Raw genomic sequence first — 26,107 nt, forward strand, 5'->3', positions numbered from 1 at the left:
CTTGGCAGACTCCCTGAGTTTGGATCCCAGCTCTGCCACTTATTGTGAAGCTTTTGGCCTCAATTGCTTTAACTGTAAAATGGGAATTGTATTATTACCAACCTGATAGTATTGCTATGAGGATTACATGAGACAATATGTGTACTGCTCAGAACAGTGCTTGGCCGGTAGTGAGCGCCCAAGTCTTCCTTGCCTTGTTCAGACTGCCATTGTGTATGAGTGCTGTGTATTGTGGTTTTGGAGTGGGGAACTTGGGAGAGATTTTATGAGTCAGGTTTATGTGACCTTCAGGTGTTTTTGGTTGGGTGAGATGAGTTCAGGTCAGGAGAAGACTATTAGGATGGAATGCTTGCATTTGTTTTGGAGTCAGATTTAAACTTTTGTCTTTGCTTCATGCAAACACAGAGGCGTGCAGAAGGCAAATGAGATTCTCTACAGCTGTAGGCCTTGTCTTCCTGGTATCCTCTGAGCACAGGGATGGGCATGTGGCCTGAGCTCTGCCAATAAGACTCCCCATCCTGGGAATGATACTGTCATCCACAGATGGTGGTGGTTGAAGCAACTGGAACTAGCGCCCAAAGTGGAACATTATAGTTTCCACTGTGGGTTTCCTTGGAGCTTCCTGGCGCCCGTCCTTCCAGAGCCTGCGTGTTTAGCCCTCTCTTGATTCTTTGAGCCAACCCCCAGTGCCCTTCCAGTGCGGGTCCTTTTTGGGCAAATTTTGCCAGAATCAGTTTTATTGCTAACAATCAAAATACCTTAATTGGCACAAATACCAAGTAGATAGATTAAATGTTTGTATTGTCAGTAGGTAAGGGGACACAGATGAGGCCAAGAGTCCTAGAAGTCATAGAAACGTCCTCTTTAGAAAGTATGGCTTGGAGGATAATGTCATTTGTTTTCTGAGGTGCAAAAGAAGTGAATTTTGGCCTACTTGAATGGAAAGAGGAAGTCTTCAGGTTGGCCAGCATTGGTCTGCTCCGAATACAAGGTGTAGCATGCAGCCATCTTTGGAGATGACAGGGGTTATTTTTCATATGTCAGAGATGGAAATTACCAATAGGCAAAAGAACTAACAGAAAAGTTAAAGGCTTTCAAAGGAGTGACACCTTTTGAATAGGATCACTCACCATCATTGTCACCAAGAAGTTAAAAGTGGATTTTTAAGATAAGTATTTAGGGCTTCCCTGGTGGTGCAGTGGTTGAGAATCTGCCTGCCAATGCAGGGGACACGGTTTCGAGCCCTGGTCTGGGAAGATCCCACATGCCGCGGAGCACCTAAGCCCGTGAGCCACAAGTACTGAGCCTGCGCGCCTGGAGCCTGTGCTCCGCAACAAGAGAGGCCGCGACAGTGAGAGGCCCGCGCACCCTGATGAAAAGTGGCCCCCACTTGCCACAACTAGAGAAAGCCCTCGCACAGAAACGAAGACACAACACAGCCAATAAATAAATAAATAAATAAATAAATAAATAAATAAATAAAAATAAAAAGTGTAAAATAAGTATTTATATTGTATTGCATCATTTTATCACCCTGAAAATGTTTAAGTTTCTTGAGGGCAATGGTGTATCTTACATTTCTTCTGTAATTAAAAATTACATGGTGATACGATGCTGTAATACAACATAGATACTTAGTTAAGAACTCCATTTTGTCAGACCCAGTGCTCTGTGGGGAGACCTCTAAGACTTTTCTCCCTTAACTGGGATTTGCATCTCTCTCTCTATGCTTACTCATTTTTCAAGGTCTCAAAGGGTGCCTCTTCTGTAAAGTCTTCCTTGAATCTTCCAGTCAGAAGATTCTTCTTTTCCTGCTTATTTCATTCCAGCTTGTACTGCGGTTCTGGAGGTGACATTCAGTTCATTTTGAGGGCTGGCCCCCTGGTAGGGGCTGTGTGGGGGGGCCATGCTGAAAAGGGAATCCTGAGGCAACTCCAGGCTCCGTGGGTTAGAACTGCTATTGGAGTGACGTCGGCAGTGGGTGAAGGAGTCCCGTGCGTTTACCATTGCTGTCATCTGTGGTTTACTGACTCCCTTCCTAGGTTGTAAATTCTTTGAGAGCCAGGTCCCGGTGTTAGTCACCATTTGATTGCCTCCAGATATTGGTACAATACCTAGTACCTCAGATCTTCTCAATAAACATGTGCTAAAATGGAATGAGGGCAATGAAGGAAGTCATGGTGGAGTTTGAGCTGTGCTTAGCGACAGGAAGTGGCAGGAAGGAAAGTGATGGGACCATCAGGAAGAGGCCTCTACAGAAAGAGAAGACCCTTCTCAGGGTAGAGTGGGAAACAAGAATTGTTCACAGAGAAAGAGTAGAGTCTAGAGGCGTAGGTTTAGCCAAAATCGTTGAGGCTGTACTCTGATGAAGGGAATTGTTTGAAATATAGTTTAAAAGAACAAAAAAGGACAAGAGAATATTCAGTTCTGGGAGACATCAGTTTTTGGAATGTTTTCTTCCTCTAGAATTTAAAAATAGAGGCAGCTTGTGTAATTTTAGACAGCAATATAGTGACATCTCAGGAAATGATTGTAAACTGGAGGTCCAAAACAACAATAAAAGCAGGAAATAGATTTGATAAAGAAGCTAACAGAGGAGAAAACAACTAGAATAATAGAAGATATTCCATTAATTCAAAGGAAATCAAGAAAGGACAGAAAAAGAAAGATAAAACAGGTGGGAAAAATAGAAAACAAATTGTAAGGTGGTAACCTGATGCCCAAACACATCAGTAATTACATTAAGTTTACATTGAGTAAGTATTCCTATTTAGAGATAAAAATTGTTTGAGTGGATATTTGATGATATTAAATTGACAATATACTGCTTATATAAGAGATACGCCTTATATGCAAGGATTCAGTAAAATTGAAAATAGAAAGCACTAATCAAAAGAAAGTTGTACTAACGTCCAAGTAGGTTTTAAGGCAAGAAGCAGTCCTAAAGATAAACATTTTATAATAAAAAAGGGTCAGTCTACCAGAGGTTATAACAATTCCACATTTGTATGCACCTAACACATACACACACACACACAGAGTGAGGGCAAAAAAATGACCAAACTAAAAGGAGAAAGACACAAATTTGCAATCACATTGGGAGATTTTTAACGACGAGAAAATTCTCAGTAACTGATAGAACAAGGAGACCAAAAAATCAAGGATTTAGAAGATTTAAACAGCAGGATTAAATCTTATCTGTGTACAGAAAAAAGATAGAAAGAAAGAAAGAAACGTGTCATTTCTAATGTTCCTACCCAAAGTTTATTTCAGGCCAATTTCCTTGTGAAGCCGTACTACTGATAGTGTATAAAAATGCTATTATAAGAATAGATGGAGAGTTTTAATTTTCAGCCTCATTCATTCCTGAATTCCTGTCTGCCATGCATCTTTCTTGTTCCCTTTGTACGTTGGAAGCACATTACTGTTCCACACAGCAAATTATACTATGAGTCTTGCTGAGGTCTGGGTTAAGTATCCCTTTGGAAATTGAACTAACTTACAGGGACTTGATGCCTGGGGGTACCTGTTTTGGGTGGGCCATGGGATAAACCTGCAAACATCTTGCTTGTCTTTTTTTTTTTTTACTCTCAGGAACTGGATAAATTACTTGTTTTTTCCCTCTACCTGCAGTGAATTAGTAATGTCCTGATTTTAATGATTTGTTGACTTTGAATGTCTGTTGTTACAGCTAGATTGCCCTGCCCTGCCTCACACCAGAAATACCTGTTATTTCTCATACTATATTACTACTCAGTTTGTCATCTTTAGCTAGAGGTGACTTAAGAGAGAAGTGGGGAGAACCTTTGTAGATGAAGGGAAGGAAAAAAAGGTACAAAGAAGCCATAGGCTAGGAAGCCTTTAGGCTATGAATATAATCTGTAACACTGCTGATTGCTATGGGAGCAACCATAAACTGACTGTTCGGTAGTTCACTGATAACACTGAATTTCTGAGATTAGGTGTGGTGGTGGTAAAGAACAAATTATGAAAGAAAAATACTTCTTACTAGATGTAAATCTATTCAGAAAATATAATTATGGTTAATTTTCTTTCCCAATTAGGGATCTCCAAATACTCTCTATCCTTTGTGGAATTGACACCCCCCTTTTTCCATTTTCTTTTTGTAAATTATGTCTGTTATTGCTCTTTGTTATTGGTTTGGACTCATTGTTGCAAGTAATAGAAACCCAGTTTACCTGGCTTTAAAAAATATTGTTTCAAGTAACTAAAGAAGCACAAAGGCCTTAGCACAGTGGGATTCAAGACTCAGCCCTGCCAGGTGTGGGGTTTTCTCTTCACTCATTGTCACTGTTTTCTGCTGAGTGTTGGTTTGGGCTTCTTTCTCAGCCCTGGGTTCTTTCCTCGTGGAGGCAAGATGGCTGCAGCTACTCTGGCCTCTACATCCTCATGAATACGGGTCAAGGGGAGTGTGTGGGACTCTCATTACAGAAAGCTCCACAAAAGCCTTCTGTCTTGTTGGCTCCAACTGGGTGATATGGCCATCCCTAAACCAAATCACTATGGCCAGAGAGTGTGATGTGCTGACTGGCTTGGACCTGGAGCTTCACTCAAATGGCATGGATAGATTATAAGGAATGAGTAGAACCCCAAAACTAAAATTGGTGCTGTTACCAGAAGTATAGAAATAGTTGCTGGAGAAGAACACAAAATATGTTGAGAAAATTATACTTGAAGTGTTGATGATATTGTAACATTATATGATAGGAACTTGGGTAACACTTGTGTGTTGAATTTTCTTAGCCAGAGAAGTCCAAAGTCAGGGTGGGGTTGGGGGAGAGTAGATGGGATGTAAATAATAAATGAGAAGAAAAAGATCCTGGGATGGTGGGCAGATCCAGTTACCTGAGCTAAGAATCTGATTGATGGGCTCTTGACCTGCTAGACCCTCTTCTTTCAGAGGAGCTGACACTTGGAAATGTCCCTCATTGAGATCATATGGTAAGTCGTGCATAACCGAGGTTGGGTTTTGACACATTAAGGGACTAAATATTTTCCTCTGGCCCTTAGAATGAGCTAGTTTTCTTGAAGTGTTTCTAGAGAAACACAGCATTTCCTCCAAGACCCTTTGGGAGGCCAAGGGAAGTAACAAAATTAGGGAGGTATAGAACCAAAATTAATAGACTGGAGTTCTAGTTTGACACCCCTGGTGTTTATAATCATTCAAATTGTTTGCCAGATTTAAAAATCAGAGTGCACATAAAAATATGGATTTCTGCTTCCATTTAAACATCAGAAGATCAGGCGACTTCGGCCTGATTCCTCTTGGCAACAGTCCATTGGAGCTCAGCCATGGCTTCCTCTTTCAGAGCCCTGATTGGCATCGTGGAAACATCAGGAAAAGGGGTGAAGGCTAGGGAGTCGGATATAGGGACCTCTTCCCTCATCTAGGACTTTAGGGACCAGGAAGAATTTTCATAACCTTCAGAGCAGAAGTGTTGCTGAGCTTGGGACCATGGGGTATCATGGGTCAGTAGGCCCTGAGAAGAACTGATTCCCACTTCATAGATTGTAATTTCCTCAGTTTACAAGTTAGTTATATTCATTTAATGTTGAACTTAGAGCGTGAGCCTTCAGGGGGGTACTGGGGACTAAGGCCTCTCCTTCGTTTCACACTTCCAAATGGTTCCAATCACGGTCTCCTATGGATATTCTTGACTTAAGCTTGGATCAATAAACTCTACTTTGTATCTTTTAGGTATACATTTAATGTAGTTTCCTATTTCTCAACTAAAAAAATATTATTAACCTTGGCTTCGCTAACAAGGGGGCAGAGGTTTCCCTGCCCCTTGGACAGGCTGTAGTGGAGGACCTGTGTCTACACCGTTGAGGCATGGTGGATCCATTAGTGTACCCGTCCGGGTGGAGCTAAGGGCACAGGGTGGGAGGTGAGCTTTGCACATTGTCCCTCTCTGCCTAGGCCATCCCTTTACCACTTCTGCACTTGTACCTACTTTAAGTATTTGGGTGTCAAACCTGAGTCGGCACCTGTTTGGTGTTAGTCAGGGATAATGGGGAGAACTCTGGAGTAAGGGCCTTGTGAGAAGAGATCAATTTTTTTTTTACATGCTGATTTAACCATTCAGTGAGCAACTCTAACTCTTCACACCTATTCATTCAACTGCACAAGTCAAATGACATTTGAACCTCTGTGCTTGAGTGACCAAATCCCGTACACAAAGTAGTGAAGGTCAGAGTTGTGGTGCCAGCAGCTTCCGGTGTCTGTTCTTGGGAAAGTTATTTTTTCCAAGTCCTTCTGTATAATCTACTTTTTTTTTTTTTGTGTCTGAGTCCATTTTTGGACTCCAGATATTTGTTGACTCACCACATGCTTTTACATAGGTATTCTGGTTTGGGTCTTGCCTGCCTCTGACTTGCACTTTGCTTTAATGAAGAAAGAGAGTTACATGAATTTTTCACATGCTAAATGCTTTTCCAAAAACTTTTGTTTCTGTTTTCTTCAAAAGTCTTTGGTCCCTGTCTCTTTCTCCCAGTCTTTTTTTTTTTTTTTATAAAGTGTATGTCTGTATTATTTTAAATTTTTATTTATTTATTTATTTATTTATTTATTTATTTTTGGCTGTGTTGGGTCTTCGTTTCTGTGCGAGGGCTTTCTCCAGTTGTGGCAAGTGGGGGCCACTCTTCATCCCGGTGCGCGGGCCTCTCACTGTCGCGGCCTCTTGTTGAGGAGCACAGGCTCCAGTCGCGCAGGCTCAGTAATTGTGGCTCACGGGCCCAGTTGCTCCGCGGCATGTGGGATCCTCCCAGACCCGGGCTCGAACCCGCGTCCCCCGCACTGGCAGGCAGACCCCCAACCACTGCGCCACCAGGGAAGCCCTCTCCCATTCTTATTTTCTCTTCAGTGCATATGTTTGCATGTGCATGTGTGTAGATACACGTGCATGTGCACACAGACACAAACCCACACACACACACCCCTTTTAGCCTTCTCATATTGTCATTCCATATACTACAATTGCCTTGGCTACAGTTAGAAACTTCCAACCCAGGATTATATATGATATACGCTGAATAACCTCTACAATAAGTGATATATAGTATACAGAGAGGTTCCTTTAAATCCAGATTAAAACAGCAGATGAATTAGGGGATGATTCTAATTTGTTTATCCAAGAGAAGTCATCATAAGATTACTTTATATCATTTATAAAAAAAAAATAATCAGTTTTAGTCAAACTTCTCAGGCATTTATAGTTGAACCTGGTCAGCATTACATTGAATGTTGTTTTAGAAGAAACTAATTCTTATTCATCTTTAAATCTCCATGCTTAGTCCAGTCAAATAGTACGTTATTTGTTGAGTACTTGAATGAATCAATTTAAACTCCCTTACTAGGGGCTTCGTATTGGGACTTTGAAGTAAATGGATGTAGAAAGGCCTTGGTGGAAACCCTAGCAGCCACTCAATGCTCAGAAGCCAACCCAAGTCAGAGCCCAAGTGTACAAATACACAGGACTACGATGAATTTAACTGCAGCTGGTCATGGAGGTGACCATCGTGGTGGCCCACGCAGTGAGGCAGTGGGTACAAGATGTAGGCAAGTTCTCTCTGTTCTTCTCTACTTTGCCGGCGGATTTCTTTCTTTCTCTATCTGGTGTTTGCAAGAGTAACACTTAAAAGGTTCCCCTAGGGAAGAATCGGGGCTATATTATTTACTCCTTTGTGAAAGGATTAGGAAAAAGTTGACAAAAATTATTTTGCAAGATTTAGGGGAAAGATTATTTTGAAAGATTTTCAACCCATGTGGGTTCAAAAACTGCAGTGCCATCTTTGTGCCCCTAATACTCAGCACAGTGAACAGGTGTTCATAAGTTGTTGTTGAATAAATCATGAGGTGAGTGAATGAAGAAGACTGATTATCGAGGTGTGGAAGCCCTCTCTCAGTCTTTTCACTCATCTGTTGGTGGCGCATTTCCCACCGACCACTGTTTTGTTTGGCCCTTTTTTGACCTAGTACTATCCCTACTCTATGAAGGGAAATAGCCCTGATAACGAATTTAACTAAACTTTCCCCATGTACATAATACAGTAAGGCCATGGGGAACATAAAAAGAAGAAAATATGTATCTTTTACCTGCAAAGAGCAAGCAATGAAGTCAGGAAGGCGAATAAGAATAAAATAGCAAAATGTGACGATTACAAGACAACACATAATCAAGAATACATTAGCGTATGTGAATAATACGTAAGAGCCAAGATAAAGACAGAGGCGATCGTGTCTAACGCAGGTGAGAGGGGTTAAGGAGATGTGGGCATTAGTGAGTGGACTTTTGGATTGAGCATCGGCAGCAGAGAGCGTGTTAACTTGGTAGTGTGGGGAGTAATGAGATGGTTAAGACTTGGAAAAACTGAAGCGGAAAAAAAGCCCCAACATTAAGATAACAGTATATTGTTACTTTTTGTTTTGTTTGTTTTTGCAGGAGATTACCAGGCCTCCCTTTGAGAGGTCACAAATGAGTCAATTTGGAGCCAACTATCCCTTCATCCCAGGTGTTAAACCTGTCTTAACTCTTCATAATGGTGCCTAATTATGTTTCTAGGATTGTGCAGGCACTTAGGAAATTATTTTGCTTATTTGAGAATAACGTGAACTCTTTTTAACATTACCTTTTAAAAAATAGTTTGGGGCTTGGAAAATCCTGGCTGTTGGCGATCCAATCGATCACTTTTTAGGAAACCTAGCGTGGCTGCCCCTTGTAGAGTGAATGAGAAAGCTGAGCTCAGTTCCGTCAGAGCAGAAAGATGCTCAGGGAAAATGTGAATTACGCTGTACCCATTAACAACTTGCTTTGTCCAAAGGGCACTCCAGGCTGGTGTGTAGAATAGGAGACTAATATTTAACAAAGTCAATGGTATCCCAATTCATACTTATATTAGAGAGTCAGTGGACATTCCAGTTAACTAAAGAAAATCTGATTTGAAGAAATTAACAGGTTGATATGGAATATGACGTTGGCTTTTTGCAAAATGAATGACGCAGCTCCCTATTGTGAAATGTAATTTAAAAAGGAGATGGATGGAAATATTATAGATAGATAAAAATATTTTCCAGGTTATGGGCTTCCCTGGTGGCGCAGTGGTTGAGAATCTGCCTGCTAATGCAGGGGACACGGGTTCGAGCCCTGGTATGGGAAGATCCCACATGCCGCGGAGCGGCTGGGCCCGTGAGCCACAACTACTGAGCCTGCGCTTCTGGAGCCTGTGCTCCGCAACAAGAGAGGCCGCGATAGTGAGAGGCCCGCGCACCGCGATGAAGAGTGGCCCCTGCTCTCCGCAACTGGAGAAAGCCCTCGCACAGAAATGAAGACCCAACACAGCCAAAAATAAATAAATAAAATTAAAAAAAAAAAAAAGCAAAAAATTAAAAAAATATATATATATATTTTCCAGGTTTCCTTTAAATTAGAAAGAAAACTCTTCAATTGATTTGTATTTCTTAGCTGTTTATTTTTTCACGTAGTGATTTATTCCAGTGACCCTGTGATCTATCTATCTTCCTCCCTTCCTTCCTTCCTTTCTTTCTTTCTTTCTTTTTTTAAAATTTTTCACCTGTGATCTTTCAACTTGTAGTGGAGAGCTGAATATAGGATGTGAAAGGAAAAGAGGAGGGCTGTGGTGGGAGCTAAGTTTGTGGAGAAGGGAAGGAGGAGACAGGACACCAGTAGAACTGCTACTCACCAGAGGTACTGAAATGCTCTGGAAACTCTGATCCTGGTCACTTCTCTAGAAAGACACCATCAAGGCTTTTGCCATAAAAAATCAGGTAGGAAAGAAATATCACATTTCTTTATGTTCTTTTTTTAAAATTAATTAATTTATTTATTGGCTGCATTGGGTCTTCATTGCTGCGCGCGGGCTTTCTCTAGTTGTGGCAAGCGGAGGCTACTCTTCGTTGCGGTGCGCGGGCTTCTCATTGCGGTGCCTTCTCTTGTTGCGGATCACGGGCTCTAGGTGCGCGGGCTTCAGCAGTTGTGGCACGTGGGCTCAATAGCTGTGGCTCACAGGCTCTAGAGCGCAGGCTCAGTAGTTGTGGCGCACGGCTTAGTTGCCCTGTGGCATGTGGGATCTTCCCGGACCTGGGCTTGAACCCATGTCCCCTGCATTGGCAGGCAGATTCTTAACCACTGCGCCACCAGGGAAGCCCAACAGATTTGATTTTGAATCTTTTATTTTGTCTACCTTCCTTGGGCAGGTTACCTAATCTTTGTAGGCCTCTAATTTACATTTGAAGGGAGGATGCTTGTTCCATCAGCGGAACAGATAAATGGTGAGCTCATTTGTGTGAGGAAGGTGGCATAGTTCCAGCCCCATTGAAAGTCCTCTCTAAATATTTGCAATTATTGTTTTTAAGACTAGAGAAGGGGGAAGAAGGGAAGAAGGGAATTTTGGAGAATGGGCTCTGGGAAGGCTGCCTGCCCTGGGCCAGTGGTTCCCTGGAGAACTCAGAATCTGAGGTGTCCTGGTCTAGGACCACAGTGGGAGGAGGGAAAGCAGAATAGCGGGGAAGCCAAAAGGTACCAGGAAAGACAGCTTTGATCCCTCGAAGTTGGGACCTTTGGGATTGGTAGAAAGGCATCAAAGTCTTGTTGGCCTCAGGGTTGTTTCTAATGCCTTTTTCTCTGAAACTGTCCTAAGAGCTTTAGATCCTGCCAATTGTAAAGGGCTACTTAGACTAATTTTGGTAAAGCTTTTAAAGGTTCAAGGAAGTTAGAAATTTGAGGGAGGAGAAAAGATGAGATCCAATTTCATCTAAATTAAGAAGTTCATTTTTAGTATATACTTTCTTAACTTTCCAAATTTATGTTTGGTTGTGTCAGGTACACTTGAGGATTAGGAGACGGGGAAAAAAGGGGCTTTAATTGGTGAAAGAAGGTTTTACTTAAAATTATATGGGCTAAAAAAAAAGCAGAGGAGGAAAGCAGAGTTGAAATTATTGAAGATGTATAGGGCACATGTCAAAATCCATGGGAAAATGTACCTGTCTAGAGAATTCAGCATAACCTGCCCTGTTGGTGGGTCTCTGGTCAGTGATCCTGGCCACCTCTGGGCTGCATCTTTCAGGACTGACTTTGGAAAACTATGCTCTGAGCTGTATCAGGCATCCAGGTATATGTGTTTCAGTGTTACATGTTTGGGTACCTGTTAGTGATGTGTTCTTCATTTCTAAAACTACAAAGTGAATTCTAGTAACTGTGTATTCTACAGTGTTTCAGGACCGCCAGGTTATGTGGTAAATAAAAATAAGTTGATCTAGCTAGAATTTTTTCCCCAAAACTTTACAAAGAATTTTACAGAAGCTGATTTCTTTTAAAATGCAAATTCTTATTTCACAGGTATATAATATGTGCTTCATATATTATGTAAGTTATTGTGTGATTATTGTACAAACACATATTGACATGTTTTTATGATTTGATGTCAGATTATATGGGGGAGACTGCAGAACATACTGGCCTAGAGCAGGAATGAGACAGTCAGGTTCTGCCATAACTCAGGAGACTCTGAGAGTTACTCACTTTGGGACCATGAGAAAGTTACTCAATCCTATGAAGCATCCCTTTCTCAGTGATAAAATGAGGACCGTACCTACCTCATGGAGTGGTGAGGAGTAACTGAGAATGGACACAAAGCACTTAGGACAGTGCATTAATCACCTAAGTCTGGGAGTAGTAAGAAAAATAAATATGGGGATACTAGTTATAGGGTCATTGGGCTTTTCTTCTAAAATTTTAACATACTACTTTGAAAATTTAATTCTCGTCCATAAAGTTTTTAAACGTCAGTGCTTTTTATTGTAGCAGGAACATTTTTCCATGGAAAAATATCATAGTAAGCAATTTATTTGGGGATCATGTAACAGTCTTTTGCATATCAAATGTTTTCTCAGCCAACAGTGTATATTGCTCCCGATAAGTTTATTGTACTATGTAAAAACGCTTGTTGGGACTTCCCTGGCGATCCAGTGGTTAGGACTCCATGCTCTCAATGCAGGGGGTGCAGGTTCAATCCCTGATGAGGGAACTAAGATCCTGCATGCTACGCGGAGCAGCCAAAAAAAACATGCTTGTTAAGGCAGGCTATATACTGTACTTAGTTTCTGAAGAATCCTAATATTATCATAATTTTGCAAAACCTTAGAAAAATATTGATGTTTATGCATGAGTCTACACTTATAAAAGAGGCAATATATTTTCCATTAACCATTCTACTGCTAAATCGTCATGCCTTTGTGGAAGGCTATAAATCACCTTGCTATTTTAATCATAGTATTTTGCTTTGTAAGGAAATATAGGTGCTCTTACTTAAAATTGTAACATATAGATATAGGTACTGTATATATTAATCTTATTATCTGTCAGTGTTCAATAGTGTATACTTTCAGACCACTAGTATTTATTTTATTTTTTTCCAGTGTTTTACCACAATTACTTCTATTGTTTTTCAGTTATTTTTGATTTTGGTAGGCTTATAGTCTAAAAAAATAAGTTAAAAGTATACATAATGAAAAGTAAGCCCCTTTATCATTCTGCCTCCAATCCCCCATTTTCCCTCGAGAGGCAATCACTGTTACCTTTCTTTGTATCCTTCTGGAAATGCTTTTATAAATACACGACTGATACAGCTCCCCTTCCCCCAACCATGCTTATTCTTCTGCATCTTGCTTTCTTCATTTAAGAATATATCTTAAAGATTGTTCTGTATTTTTCTCATTTAAATACTAAAGGACTTGTATAATGCTATAAACTTCTTTATCCTTATGAAATAATATCATTTGGGTAAGTTGCTTTTTCACTGCGTTTATGTGCTGTGCTGGTTTTGTCTGATTGTGGGAGAATAAAGATATTTTATGTAATTAACAAGTGACATACATTTGAATAGGCTTGAGCAAAGAATAGAACTCCAGGTATATTTATCATTTCAAATGCAAGGTCAACACAAGGACTGTTAATTTGCAGCCTTTCTGTGGAGTGCGAATGCTAAAATTGGACCACTATTTTTAAAACTTGAGGCAAGGGATAGAAACCATTTTGAATATGGGAAAGGATATGCAGGATATCCAAAACCACAGAGTCAAAGCCAGCCATGACAGAATTAGCATTTTGCAGACTGAGGGTTATCCTTAAAAATCCTAAAAGGATTGTGTCATCTCTTTCAACACAAAATAAGCATGCCTGTAAATAGTATTAAATACAGTAAAATATTGTAACAGTGAGAATTCAATAAAAATGTGGACATGTATTTAATGCTGACATGTAAGAAATTGCATCCAGGAAGTAAGAATTCCATTTACCGCCTTTTTCCTACTCACTTGAGCTCTTCAGTTTTTTAAAAACAGTGTAGAATTAAATAATGGGCAGTGGTGTGTGTGTGTGTGTGTGTGTGTGTGTGTGTGTGTGTGTTTAAAACCAAAAGATTTAATTACAGATTTAGTTAGAACCAGGCCCCAGAACAACTGTAAGAGATAGAAATCTGTCATTTTGCAACTTACTGAATGGGAGAAAATATTTGCAAATGATATGACCGATAAGGGGTTAATATCCAACATATATAAACAGTTCATACAACTGAACATCAAAAAAAAAAAAAAGAACCAACAAAACAACCTAATTAAAAAATGAGCAGAAGAACTGAATAGACATTTTTCCAAAAAGGAATTGCAGATGGTCAACAGGCACATGAAAAGATGCTCAACATCACTAATCATCAGGGAAAGGCAAATCAAAACCACAATGAGATATCACCTCACACCTGTCAGAATGGCTATCAGCAAAAAGACAACAAATAAGCGAATGTTGATGAGGATGTAGAGAAAAGGGAACCCTCATACACTGTTGGTGGAAATGTAAATTAGTGCCGCCACTGTGGAAAACAATATGGAGGTTTCTGAAAAAACTAAAAATAGAACTACCATAGGACCCAGAAATTCCACTCCTGGGTGTATAACTGAAAAAGGCCCCACTAATTTGAAAAGATACATGCACCCCATTGTTCCTAGCAGCATTATTTACAGTAGCCAAGATATGGAAGCAACCTAAGTGTCCATCAACAGATGAATGGATAAAGAAGATACACACACACACACACACACACACAATGGAATACTACTCAGTCATAAAAAAAGAATGGAATTTTGCTATTTGCAGCAACATGAATGGACTTGGAGGGCATTATGCTAAGTAAAATAAGTCAGACAGAGAAAGATAAATGCTGTATGAGATCACATATATGTCGAATCTAAAAAATACAATAAACTAGTGAATACAATAAAAAAGAAGCAGATTCCCAGATACAGAGAACAAGCTAGTGGTTACCAGTGGGGAGAGGGAAGGGGGAGGGGCAATATAGGGGTAGGGGATTAAGAGGTATAAACTATTAGGTATAAAATAAGCTACAAGGATATATTGTACAAAACGGGGAATATAGCCAATATTTTATAATAACTATAAATGGAGTATAACCTCTAAAAATTGTGAATCACTATATTATACACCTGTAACTTATATAATATTGTACAACAAGTATACTTCAATAAAAAAAATCTGTCATTTTGAAAGAACAACAAAAGTCCTAAACAAGTTGGTATACAGATCATGAATGACAAATGCACTGTACTCTTAGAGGGCTTCACATAATTTAATATAATTTTTAAGTGATCAGTGAAAATTTTAATAAATAAATTATTTCAAAAATTATGTGCTGGGACTTCCCTGGTGGCTCAGTGGTTAAGAATCCACCTGCCAATGCAGGGGACACAGGTTCAATTCCTGGTCTGGGAAGATCCCACATGCCGCGGAGCAGCTAAGCCTGCAGGCCACAACTACTGAGCCCGCGTGCCACAACTACTGACGCCCATGTGCCTAGAGCCCATGCTCTGCAACAAGAGAAGCCACTGCAATGAGAAGCCTGTGCACCACAACAAAGAGTAGCCCCCGCTCGCCACAACTAGAGAAAGCCCTCGAGCAGCAATGAAGACCCAATGCACCCAGAAATAATAATAAAAAATAATAATAATAAAAAAATTATGTGCTTACCCCCCAAATTAGGAATGTTCAGGGATGATGTTGAACCTCTTATATAAATATGTGTGTGAAAAAAGAGAATTTCCTACTTAGTTTCAGTTCTTATTGTCTTATAAAACGCTCATTTTCACTTACTCTCTGAAATACATATAACTTTAATGTAATTAGGTGTGTTTAAGAGGAATACATGATTTGTATTCATCTGTAACTTTACATTGAATAGTCAAACCATGAAGTCATTTTAAAAATGAGTTGTCCTGCTATATATTAGAAGCGTTAAAAATGTAAGTAATTCTTGGGAATTCCCTGGTGGTCCAGTGGCTAGGACTCGGCGCTTTCACTGTCTCGGCCCGAGTTCAATCCCTGGTCAGGGAACTAAGATCCCCGCAACCCGTGTGGCACAGCCAAAAGAAAAAAAAAAAACAGTAAGTAATTCCATCTTGAAATATTTATCTACAGCAATAAACATGGATCTGTACAGAGCTTTATCTGTAAGGATGTTCATTGTAGCATTTGTTTATAATGCAAAATTGGAAGCAATGCAAATACCATGAAACAAGGGATTTACCAAATAAGTTATGACATAGTACTATGTGGCCATTAAATATTATGTTGATACATACAATGTATTAGTACAAAAAATTATAATATACTCAGATTTTCACACCAGAGTAAAGGTACAGGTGCATTTGAAAAGCAAACCAGAAAGATGTAGATAACAGAACATACTAGTTGATATTTCTGGATAGTAGGATTGTGGATAATTTAAAATTTCTGATTTGTGCCTTTGTTACCAATTATTTTCTGTAATGAATATCACATGCTTGCTTTTCTTACAACCCAGTTTTACATCATTTTTGTTTGTTTGATTGTTTTAGTTTGTCTCACCTGCTCAGAGTAAGAAGGGCCCAGCAGATATGGGAAAGACCTAGCACAGGGAAAGGGAAAGGAGGTGGCAGTGGTTGAATGCTGTAAAGTTAAACATTCGAGCCACAAGCTCCACCCAAGATGATCCAGCTCTAACTTACTTTATTCTTTTTGTGGACATTATTCATGTCCTAAAACTTTACTTTCCAACCACACCCTTTGTATTTTTAAATGCTATACTTTCCTCAATTTGAAATGCTTCTTTTACTGAAACGGTGGGTCAAATGTAAATGAAAATTATACAAACCATTGAGAAATGCCTATGCCCTGGATAAGCACAGGGTGTGGAAAACTGGTGTTTCTTCCCTTTACTGAATCTCAGTTATTGTCTGGCTCACCTATGCTGGGAAAGAGTGTTATCAGGGGATCTATTCCTAGTTGTTCCTTGTCAGCCAGACCTCTCAGGTGATTTCTTCTAGATATTTTACTGCCTGTGTCCTCTGTTACTGCTTAGGTAAATGTTTCTAGAGGGCTAACGTTCTTTCTAACATTGCTTTTTCTAGATATAAAGACCTGAAGGTAGTCTTTCCTACTCAGAGATGGAGAACAGCACCACCACCATTTCTCGGGAGGAGCTGGAAGAACTACAAGAAGCATTTAATAAAATAGGTATGCTTGAGAAAAACTAAATACACAGTTACTATTCTGCTTGATACCAGCCTTCCAGGAAGGAACAATACCTTCTATTGCTTCCACCACCACGCCTTAACCCTCAGATTTATTCCTTTTTTTTTTTCCCCATCTGGGTTTCACTGGATTCTTTCTTTCTTTCTGAAAGATAGACTAAGACTGGCTTGAATTTCTAGGAGAATTGGACTTTGAATTCTTTGATCATTTCTTTGCAGAGAATACGCCAGGTTAATGAATGACAGTGTAACTGAATATGCTTAACACGATCTTCTCATTACAGAGAAAATATAGAAACACTTCCTTGTCTGTAAACTGAACTCTGGCCTCCATGTGTTTGTCACGAACAATAACACATTTTGCCTTCATGCAGAATATTTTAAAATCTTGATATAGTTTTTATTTTTTATTTTATTTTTTTAAAATCTTTTTAAAAAATTTATTTATTTAATTTTTTTCTTTTTGGCTGCATTGGGTCTTTGTTGCTACGTGCAGGCTTTCTCTAGTTGTGGCAAGTGGGGCCTACTCTTCATTGCAGTGCGCAGGCTTCTCATTGCAGTGGCTTCTCTTGTTGCAGAGCACGGGCTCTAGGCACGTGGGTTTCAGTAGTTGTAGCATGAGGGCTCAGTAGTTGTGGCTCACGGGCTCTAGAGCGCAGGCTCAGTAGTTGTGGTGCACGGGCTTAGCTGCTCCGCCGCATGTGGGATCTTCCCGGACCAGGGCTCGAACCTGTGTCCCCTGCATTGGCAGGCGGATTCTTAACCACTGCACCACCAGGGAAGCCCTTGATATAGTTTTTAAAGGCCATATGTCTTATTTTCCTTCTCCCTCATGCATAATTTAAAAATCTTAGTGTTGCTTTTAAAGGCCACACCTCTTATATTTCTTCTTTCACTTTTAAAGCCATTCAGTGTTTTGCCTTTACGACATCATTTTGACAGCTTTGTCTTTTTCTTCCAGAAAATTCCCCCATCCTCTGTCAGATCACGATTCTTCTGCATTTTGCTCTTAGGAAACCCTTGAGAGTATGAATACCATCTTTTGCTCTAGTCTGTACATACGTGCAAGTGAAAGGTGAACCTAGGGAAAGGTGAGTGCAGTGAATAGACATTGAGATGGTAACACCCTCAACCTTGCCCCTGCATCAGTGGGCTCCTTTGCTGGTGCATTAGAGCACTCTGGAAAGCAGAGTCAGAGGGTAGACCAGGGAGGATGGAATGATCACAGTTGGTCTTGTGCCTAGATTTCTCACAAACCTAGTGAATAATGACTAAAATTAATGTAGGTGAAATGCAGTGCAGAAGTTTCAGAGATCAAGATAAAGAAAGAAAGATTTAAGTTTTAAAAAATAAAGCTCTCTCTGAAAAAAAAAATGAGTAAAGTTCTCAGGAAGCTCGTGACTTACAAACTATTGCACTGAAATAAAGTGAATTCTACAAATCTCTGGGCCTTTCCACTTCTCCCTGCACAGCTGTTTCCAGAGTAACTCAGACCTTCAGAATACAGTCCACATGGTGGCCGCCTTAGGCTCGTTATTTTGCAGGCAGTAGAGCATTGCATGATTTCTAAAAAGTTATTGTTAAAAATACATTTTATGGAGTATTGTATACAGTGCACAGAGTCTTTCCAAGACAAAAATTGGGCAATTATTGGAATGTTCTGCTCATTTCGAACATTGAAACAGAGGAAGTAATAAAAATGTATCTCCTAGTTTGGTATTTTTCGTTATTTTATAGGTACAGTTTGGCAGCTTGAATAAAAGTGCTACCTCGGTCTTAGTAAAACGAATGAATTAGTTCTATTTTCTTTCACACACCAACTTTAATCTTTATGACTCATGGACATATAATCTTGCAATATTTATTTAATGATATTTTGAATAAATAATTCATTGATGGAACAGTTCTGACAGCAAGATAATTTGCTCTGTGTGAGGGAAGTGCTAACACTAGCAGAATTTATACTTCCTCACATTATGTACAAGATAAATTTTTACTCATGAACTCGGTAATCCTCTGCTAATTTGTACCAAACAGCTTTTCTCAGAGAGAGAGGGGCATGCCCATCCAACCTTGCTAGATGGGATATTTTTGGGTCTCTAGGGAGAAGTGAGAAGTTAAAATATTTGTCTTTTTTCTTCCAATTGTGGTAAAATATACATAACACAAAATTTACCATTTTAACCATTTTCAAGTATACAGTTTGTTGGCATTAAGTAGATTCACGTTGTTATGCACTTTCACCACCATCTATTTCTAGAACTTTTTCATCTTCCCAAACTGAAACTATACTCATTAAAGACTATTAAAGACTAACTCCTCAACAATCCACCTCCCCACCCCATGCCTGCCCCCTGGGGCTACCACCATTCTACTTTACTCTCTGTGAATTTGGCTACTCTAGGTAGCTCATATAAGTGGAATCATATAATATTTGTTTTTCTGCGACTGGCTTATATCACTTAGCATAATGTCTTCAGGGTTCATCTGTGTTGTAGCATGTGTCAGAATTTCCTTTTTAAGACGGAATAACATTCCATTGTATGTCTCTACTACATTTTGTTTATCCATTCATCTGTTGATGGGCTTCTGAGTTGTTTCTACCCTTTTGGCTATTGTGAGTAATGTTACTGTGAACATGGGTGTACAAATATCTGTTCAAGTCTCTCTCTTCAGTTATTTTTGGTATATACTCAGAAGTGAAATTGCTGGATAATTTAATTCTGTTTAATTTTTTTGCGGAACTACCAAGCAGTTTCCAACAGTGGCTGCACCGTTTAAATTCCTACCAGCAATGCTCAAGGGTTCCAATTTCTTCAAATCCATGCCAATGATTATTACTTTCTGTTTTTGTTTGTTTGTTTTTATCAACAGCTATCCTCATGTGTATAAAATATTGCGGTTTTGATTTGCATTTCCCTGATGATTAGTGATGTTGAGTATCTTTTCATGTGCTTACTGGCTATTTGTATGTCTTCTTTGGAGAAATGTCTATTCAAGTCTTTTGCCCATTTTTAAATCAGGTTGTTTGTTGTTGAGTTATAGGAAAGTTTTGTCTCTTTTTAAACTGATTTTATGGATATTTATCCTAAGCCTTGATTTCCTCATCTTTAAAATTAGAATAATACTATTAACTACCTCAAAGTTGTTGTAAGGATTTCATTAGATAAGTCAAGTTCTTAACAAATCACTTGGCACAGAATATATGCTCATTAAGTGATATCTATTATTTCTTGTCATGTCACACCCAAACCACAGAGGCTGTAGGGATGGAGCTGAGATTTAAGCACACAGATCTGTCCATCTTCTTAGCCCTAACTCTTAATGATAGTTTAGCATGACGGTTAGCATGTAAGTAACTTTTTCTTGATGTTGTTTATTTTTAAATACTCCCCACCACAGTGCTGTTAGGCAGTAAGTCTGCCTAGTCTATTTGTCTATTTCAGAATTATAGGAAACAATTCTGAACTGGTGATGTACTAAATAATGTGATTTTACTCTAAATTCAAAGAAAGCAATTATTGCAATTTCAAGCAATTTAGCTTCCTTTTGAGATTATAGCACAATTTTGGTTCTTGGTAGATTCTCGTTTAGAAATTTTTCATCATTCTGAACAGTATTAATTCTAAAACTTGTGTATGAGTGTTTAAAGGAAAAGTTTCTGTCTTGTAATGCATTCAGTTTTAGTGTTGATAGCTCTTATACTGAGAGGAAAAAGAAATATAGGAAACAAAGCAACTACTACCGGATGAGTAAAGAGAGCCTATACAAGGTGGATCCAGGCAACTAACCAAACAATCCAAAGCCCTGTTGCCACCTCTGTCCAGAAGTGTTTTGTGTTGCCTTTGTTCTGTGTCAAGAATTGATATCCAGTCTCTAGGGAAAACCCAGGGAAGGGTATCTCAGTGATGATGTGAAAACACCTAGAAACCTATTTCCAAAAGTCCAAATGTAGGTGTGAAATTATTTCTTGAACACTTAATCTCAAAATGACATCGAACATGATTCAGCCTACATAATGGTATCATAAATACCTAATGAAGAAGCAATGAATTATTGACAAGTGAAACAGAACTGCCACCAAGTGAAATGTAGACCAGAAGTGCCTTACGTGTATTTTACATGATGCACATATTTTATATGGAATGTGGGACCAGCATTTCCATTTCATAAATTACATAAAGAAGTCAAAGTCTGGGTGGGTGTTCCCCTATGACCGAGGCTGCTATATTTCTTCTAGATATCTGAGACCTCCCCATGCTTAATTCTTTGAAACTTAGTCATGTGCTAAACCTGAGTTTTTTGTCTGTCAGCACGATGTCCTTATTATACACTTAAAATACATAGGGTAGCCCTAAATCTATGGGAGTAAAGTTCATTAAATATGAATTTTTTGGTAAAGTATATAGCATACCTTGTACAATTCAGGTGTAGGAGAAAAGATTACTGCCACTTGAGAAACAAACCTGAAAGGTTCTGCCTGCCTGTGAATCTCCCAAACAGCCTTCTTTTTTTTTTTTTCTTTTAATATTTATTTATTTATTTATTTGGCTACATTGGGTCTTAGTTGCAGCACGCAGGCTCTTCATTGCGGCATGTGGGCTTCTCTCTAGTTGTGGTGCGTGGGCTCCAGAGTGCGTGGGCTCAGTAGTTGCAGCACGTGGGCTTAGTTGTCCCGCGGCATGTGGGGTCTTAGTTCCCCAACCAGGGATCGAACCTGCATCCCCTGCACTGGAAGGCGGATTCTTAACCGCTGGACCACCAGGGAAGTCCCCAAACAGCCTTCTGAGTGCACATCTTCTGAGTGCACATCTGAGTGATATTTGATAGCTCATAATTTATGTTTTTAGATATTGACAACAGTGGGTATGTCAGTGACTATGAACTCCAGGACCTGTTTAAGGAAGCAAGCCTCCCTCTGCCTGGCTACAAGGTTCGCGAAATCGTGGAGAAAATTCTAGCAGTTGCTGACAACAACAAAGATGGCAAAATCAGCTTCGAAGAGTTTGTGTCAGTAAGTAATCTAAATCCTCTCCTGGCTACTGACTGTTTTGCTTCAAGCAGAATTTCAGTAACGTCATTGCTCTCTTTGGTTAAATCTGGCTTCAGAGACCAGATAATGCACTGCTTTAAAGTGATGATGATGATGGTAACAATAACAACAATAATTTCCACAGATAATTCATAAAACAAAGGAAAAAATTATTCTCAAATTGTTGGAATTGAAGTCAGGTTTAGATAATCATCTTTCATGCCCTACTAAAACTACAGTTGAATTTAAATGCTTATTGACTATCTCTGTATGCAGAATATTTTTGTATCTTAGTACTTGGTCTTGAGAAGTGGAATATTATTTTGTAACTGAAATAGCTAAGGTATGGAAGATATACCTCCTGGAAACCGGTTGTTTCCTTGTGATTGGTTATATCTTCAGTTTCGGTAAAGCCACCAGGTGAATTTTGATGCCAGCTATGGTTTCATTATTAAACTACCTTGAGACTCAGGGAACTGAAGAAGATGCAAAATAATATATGACTCCACCAATAAAAGGAAAATAGAAGTGAATATTGCATATCAGGTATTTCAAACCTCTCAGGCTGAGAGAGATGACTGAGTCGCCACTGCCAGCTGGCAGTTGAGGTGGAGCTGTCACCACCTTCCATCAACACCACCATGACTGTGTCTTTCATATTAAAATTAATGAACTAATTTATTCACTAATATAATTGAATAAATATTTATGAAATAGAAATTGTCTGCTTTTGCATTCTTTATTCATCTGGCAAATATTTGAGCTCCTTTCTTGCCAGGAACTCAGGCACTGTGAGTAATGTGCTGAACAAAAAGAGATGTAGCTCCAGCTTTCCTGGAGTTTACAGGTGGAGGGGAAGACGGACTCACACAGATGGATAAAAGATAACTGTGATAAATGCTGTGACAGAGCAGGACAGGTCCCTTGAAAGTTTGTAGTAGGAGGAAGTGAACTTGGTGGGGAGGTTAGGGAACTCAGAGATTCAGGGAAATGGAAGACTGTCCCTGAAGCTGTGAAGACGGAGTTGCCAGCTGAAGGAACAGATAAAAGGGGTGGGTGGGGGAAATGAGTACTGTGCAAGGCAGGCAGAGGTAACAGCATGTGTAGAGCCTCTGTGCCTTTAGGGGTGGTGAATGCTCTCAAGCACTTGAAAAACACATCAGTGTGGCTGGAGCTGAGATGCTGAGGGTTAGGAATGAGGTAGAGAAGTGAGTCAGGTCATCAGGGTCTTGTAGGATTTTTGCTTTTATCCTAAGAGCAGTAGGAAGCCAGTGGAATAGAGCATGAATTGACATGATCAGATTTGCATTTTTTAAAACTCACTTTGTCTGCTGCATGGAGAACTGATTGAATTCAGTTTATCCAGGTTCTAGGGCAGCCAGTGACAGAGGGACTGACGGGGCGTTTCTCTCTATGCCTGTGTAATTTCCAACAAAAGCTGACTTCTTGACTTTAACATGTATACGTTTGAGCTGTTCAGATGGGATAATATCTTTGTTAAGGCATTTTAAAATCTTCATCATGTAGCTAGTTATTCTTTAGTTTTTAGTACAAAAGACCATGGCAAGTCTAGGCGAACAATTTCAGTGTGTACACTTTGAGTTTAATTATAGGTTGGGGTGCAAACATTTGTCCATTTCGTGTTGTTATAAAATGACATGAGAGTTATCTGTCTACACAAGCAATAAGCGCAAGAACAACTGATTAGTATTTATTTTGATGTCATTCCGAATAAATAACTATCCTTTACGCTGCACGGATTTTAATGGTTATTTAATCGAGTCAATTTTACTTCTCTCCCATTCCAGCTAATGCAAGAGTTAAAAAGCAAAGACATCAGCAAAACATTCAGAAAAATAATTAACAAGAGAGAAGGGATTACTGCTATTGGAGGAACTTCATCCATTTCCAGTGAGGGCACACAGCATTCTTATTCAGGTAACCAACCACCTGCTCCAAATTTAATCTTTCAGTCATTGGTTCATTCAACAAGTCCTGTATTTCATCAAATCTAAGATGACATTTATTGTAATTCACACCATTGTTTTATGTGTTCTTGAGGAAAAATGAGACTAAATTATAAAGTGCCATCAGATTTGAAATGTATCATAATTTCAGAGGTGTCAGAATGAAAAATCCTAGAATTTATGATAAGTAATAATAAATGAGTTTTTACTATGTGTCAGGAACAGTGGATAACAGAGATTAGAAATGGCAAAATAGAAGTTATTTATATTTCAGCACTGAATGTGTTTAATCATGACCTTGGAATGGATTTTTCATCCTGACCAGTGAGATGAGTTTACTTTAGACCTATTTTAGGGATGGTGGAGAGGTTTATTGCAAGGACTTACCATTTTGGGGAACTGAGATTCCTGATTCATCTTTTATCAAGCAACCAAATGACTGGTAGAGCACAGCACCTGATTTGCTTGATCTGATAGGATCACTGGATTGTAGCCCAGTGGGAAATCCAGAGTCACATTAACTCCTAAGAGGAGATGGCTTGCCCCATGCTAGGCTTGCTTCTCAGGATCAAGATGCCTAAAAGCCTTTGGCCAAGTTCCTTTTGTTCATGTTAACATAATTAGAACTATGCTTTTAAAATTTTTGATAAAAAACTCACTTTAACTTTTCCCCCTCTTTCTTCCTTTGAGATCTGAATTTGTTAATTATCCTCTTGGTTCTCTTCCTTTCTAAATGGATTTTCCTCTAACAGTATACTCACACTTGTCCTACCCATTGTATATATTTTCCTAACTTTTTTCCCACCAGGGAAGTGTAGTGGGGAAGGCAGTGGTCTATAACTGCTACCTCCATTTTTTGAAAGGTACTTACTCCTTAACTCTATTTCTGCCTGTCCATTCTAATGAAATGGCTTCTCCATTTAAAAAAAAAAAAACTTTTTAGTAAGGTGTGATATGCATTTAGCAAAGTGCTGTGATCTTACCTGTGCAGCTCAATGAGTTTTCACGTGTGTATGCATCGTGTAGCTGCATTCATGCAACTGCCAACCAGATCAAAACACAACATTTCTATCACCTTGGGTGTCTCCCTCTTGCCTCTAACAGTAACTGTCCACTTTCTGATGTCTATCACCATAGATTTTTTTTTTAACTTGTTTATTGAGGTATAAGATGCACAGAGTAACGTGCATACAGTGCCCTATTCTTAAGTATATGGGAGGATTTTTTTAACCTATGAATACACCCATGTAACCATTATCTAGAACCAGATACAGAATATTTAATGGCTTTTAAAAAAAGAACAGCTTTATTGAGATATAATTGAGATACCATAAGTTCATCCTTTGAAAGTATAGTTCAGTAGTTTTTAATATATTCAGAGTTGTACAGTCATTAGCACCTTGTAATTTTAGAACACTTTCATTCCTCCATAGAGAAACCCCATGCTCATTAGCAGCCACTCCATTTCCCCTCCCCCCAGGCTCTGGCAACCATTAATCTACTTTTTATTTGTATAGATTTGCCTATTCTGGAAATTTCATGTAAATGAAATTATACAGTAGTGGCCTTTCACTTGACAGGCTTCTTCCCTGGCATGATATTTTCAAGGATCATTCATGTTGTGGCATGTATCGTACTTCATTCTTTTTTTTTTTTTTTTTTTTTTTTTCACACACACACACTGTATTTTATTTTTACAAGAGATAAATAGACTGACACCAAGCATTGTACATGGATGACCATAACAAAAGCAACAATGATTGCAATTACCAAACATGAAACACACTCATACTATGTCATAATATTGACATTCAGTCCAGTAATCCTCCACTGTAACAGCTCCTTTACTTTGCAGTGAAAATTGATTTGTATATTCTTTGCCTCTGAGTCCTTGTGGGATTTTTTTTTTTTTTAATTCAGACAGAAAGTCACAAAAATTATACTCATCCTCATCAGTTCACTCAGTCCCATGTAATTAATTTTTTTTTTCATCTTGATCTTTTGTTAGCACTTTTATGAGTTCATCAGTTTTTCATTAGAGTTCTGAAAATGCTTATTCATTCAGTTCAGCAGTACAGTCAGTTACCAGAAACCTGTACTTGTCAGAGTCTTTTCCATGAATTTCTTGAAGATGAAACCCTTTTATAGGAACATACTTGCAAAATCATCAGAGTACACCCAGAACTGTCTGTAAATGACAGAAGACTTAAAAATGACCATGGTTAAAGATTTGATGAAAGTTCATAATAATGCAGTTGACAAGAAAATTAGTTATTTCTGAGATATACATTTTAAAGTAATAACTAGGATTATTACTTATAACCTTATACCAGAACATATAAGATTTTTAGAAGTTTCCTGTAATGTCTGAAACATTTATATTAACATATTTCCATACATATTTCCATACAAATACAAATATAAGATTTTTAGAAATTTCATGTAATGTCTGAAACATTTATATTAACATATTTCCATACATATTTCCATACA

General features: G+C 38.9%; 1 protein-coding gene across 2 annotated transcripts in view; it reads left to right on the forward strand.

Annotated features, from left to right (window-relative positions):
• The window catches only part of PLS1 (plastin 1), a 108,354-nt gene that overhangs the window by 41,670 nt on the left and 40,577 nt on the right, over window positions 1-26,107 (forward strand). For both annotated transcript variants that reach the window (XM_007188081.3, XM_057545969.1), the window contains exons 2-4: window positions 16,493-16,598; window positions 21,466-21,629; window positions 23,456-23,585. In XM_007188081.3, the coding sequence (XP_007188143.1) occupies window positions 16,529-16,598; window positions 21,466-21,629; window positions 23,456-23,585 (364 nt within the window). In that variant the 5' untranslated portion in view covers window positions 16,493-16,528. The remainder of the gene's footprint in view (window positions 1-16,492; window positions 16,599-21,465; window positions 21,630-23,455; window positions 23,586-26,107) is intronic.

The sequence above is a fragment of the Balaenoptera acutorostrata genome, chromosome 4, assembly GCF_949987535.1.
Source record: "Balaenoptera acutorostrata chromosome 4, mBalAcu1.1, whole genome shotgun sequence".
Taxonomy (NCBI): Eukaryota; Metazoa; Chordata; class Mammalia; order Artiodactyla; family Balaenopteridae; genus Balaenoptera; species Balaenoptera acutorostrata.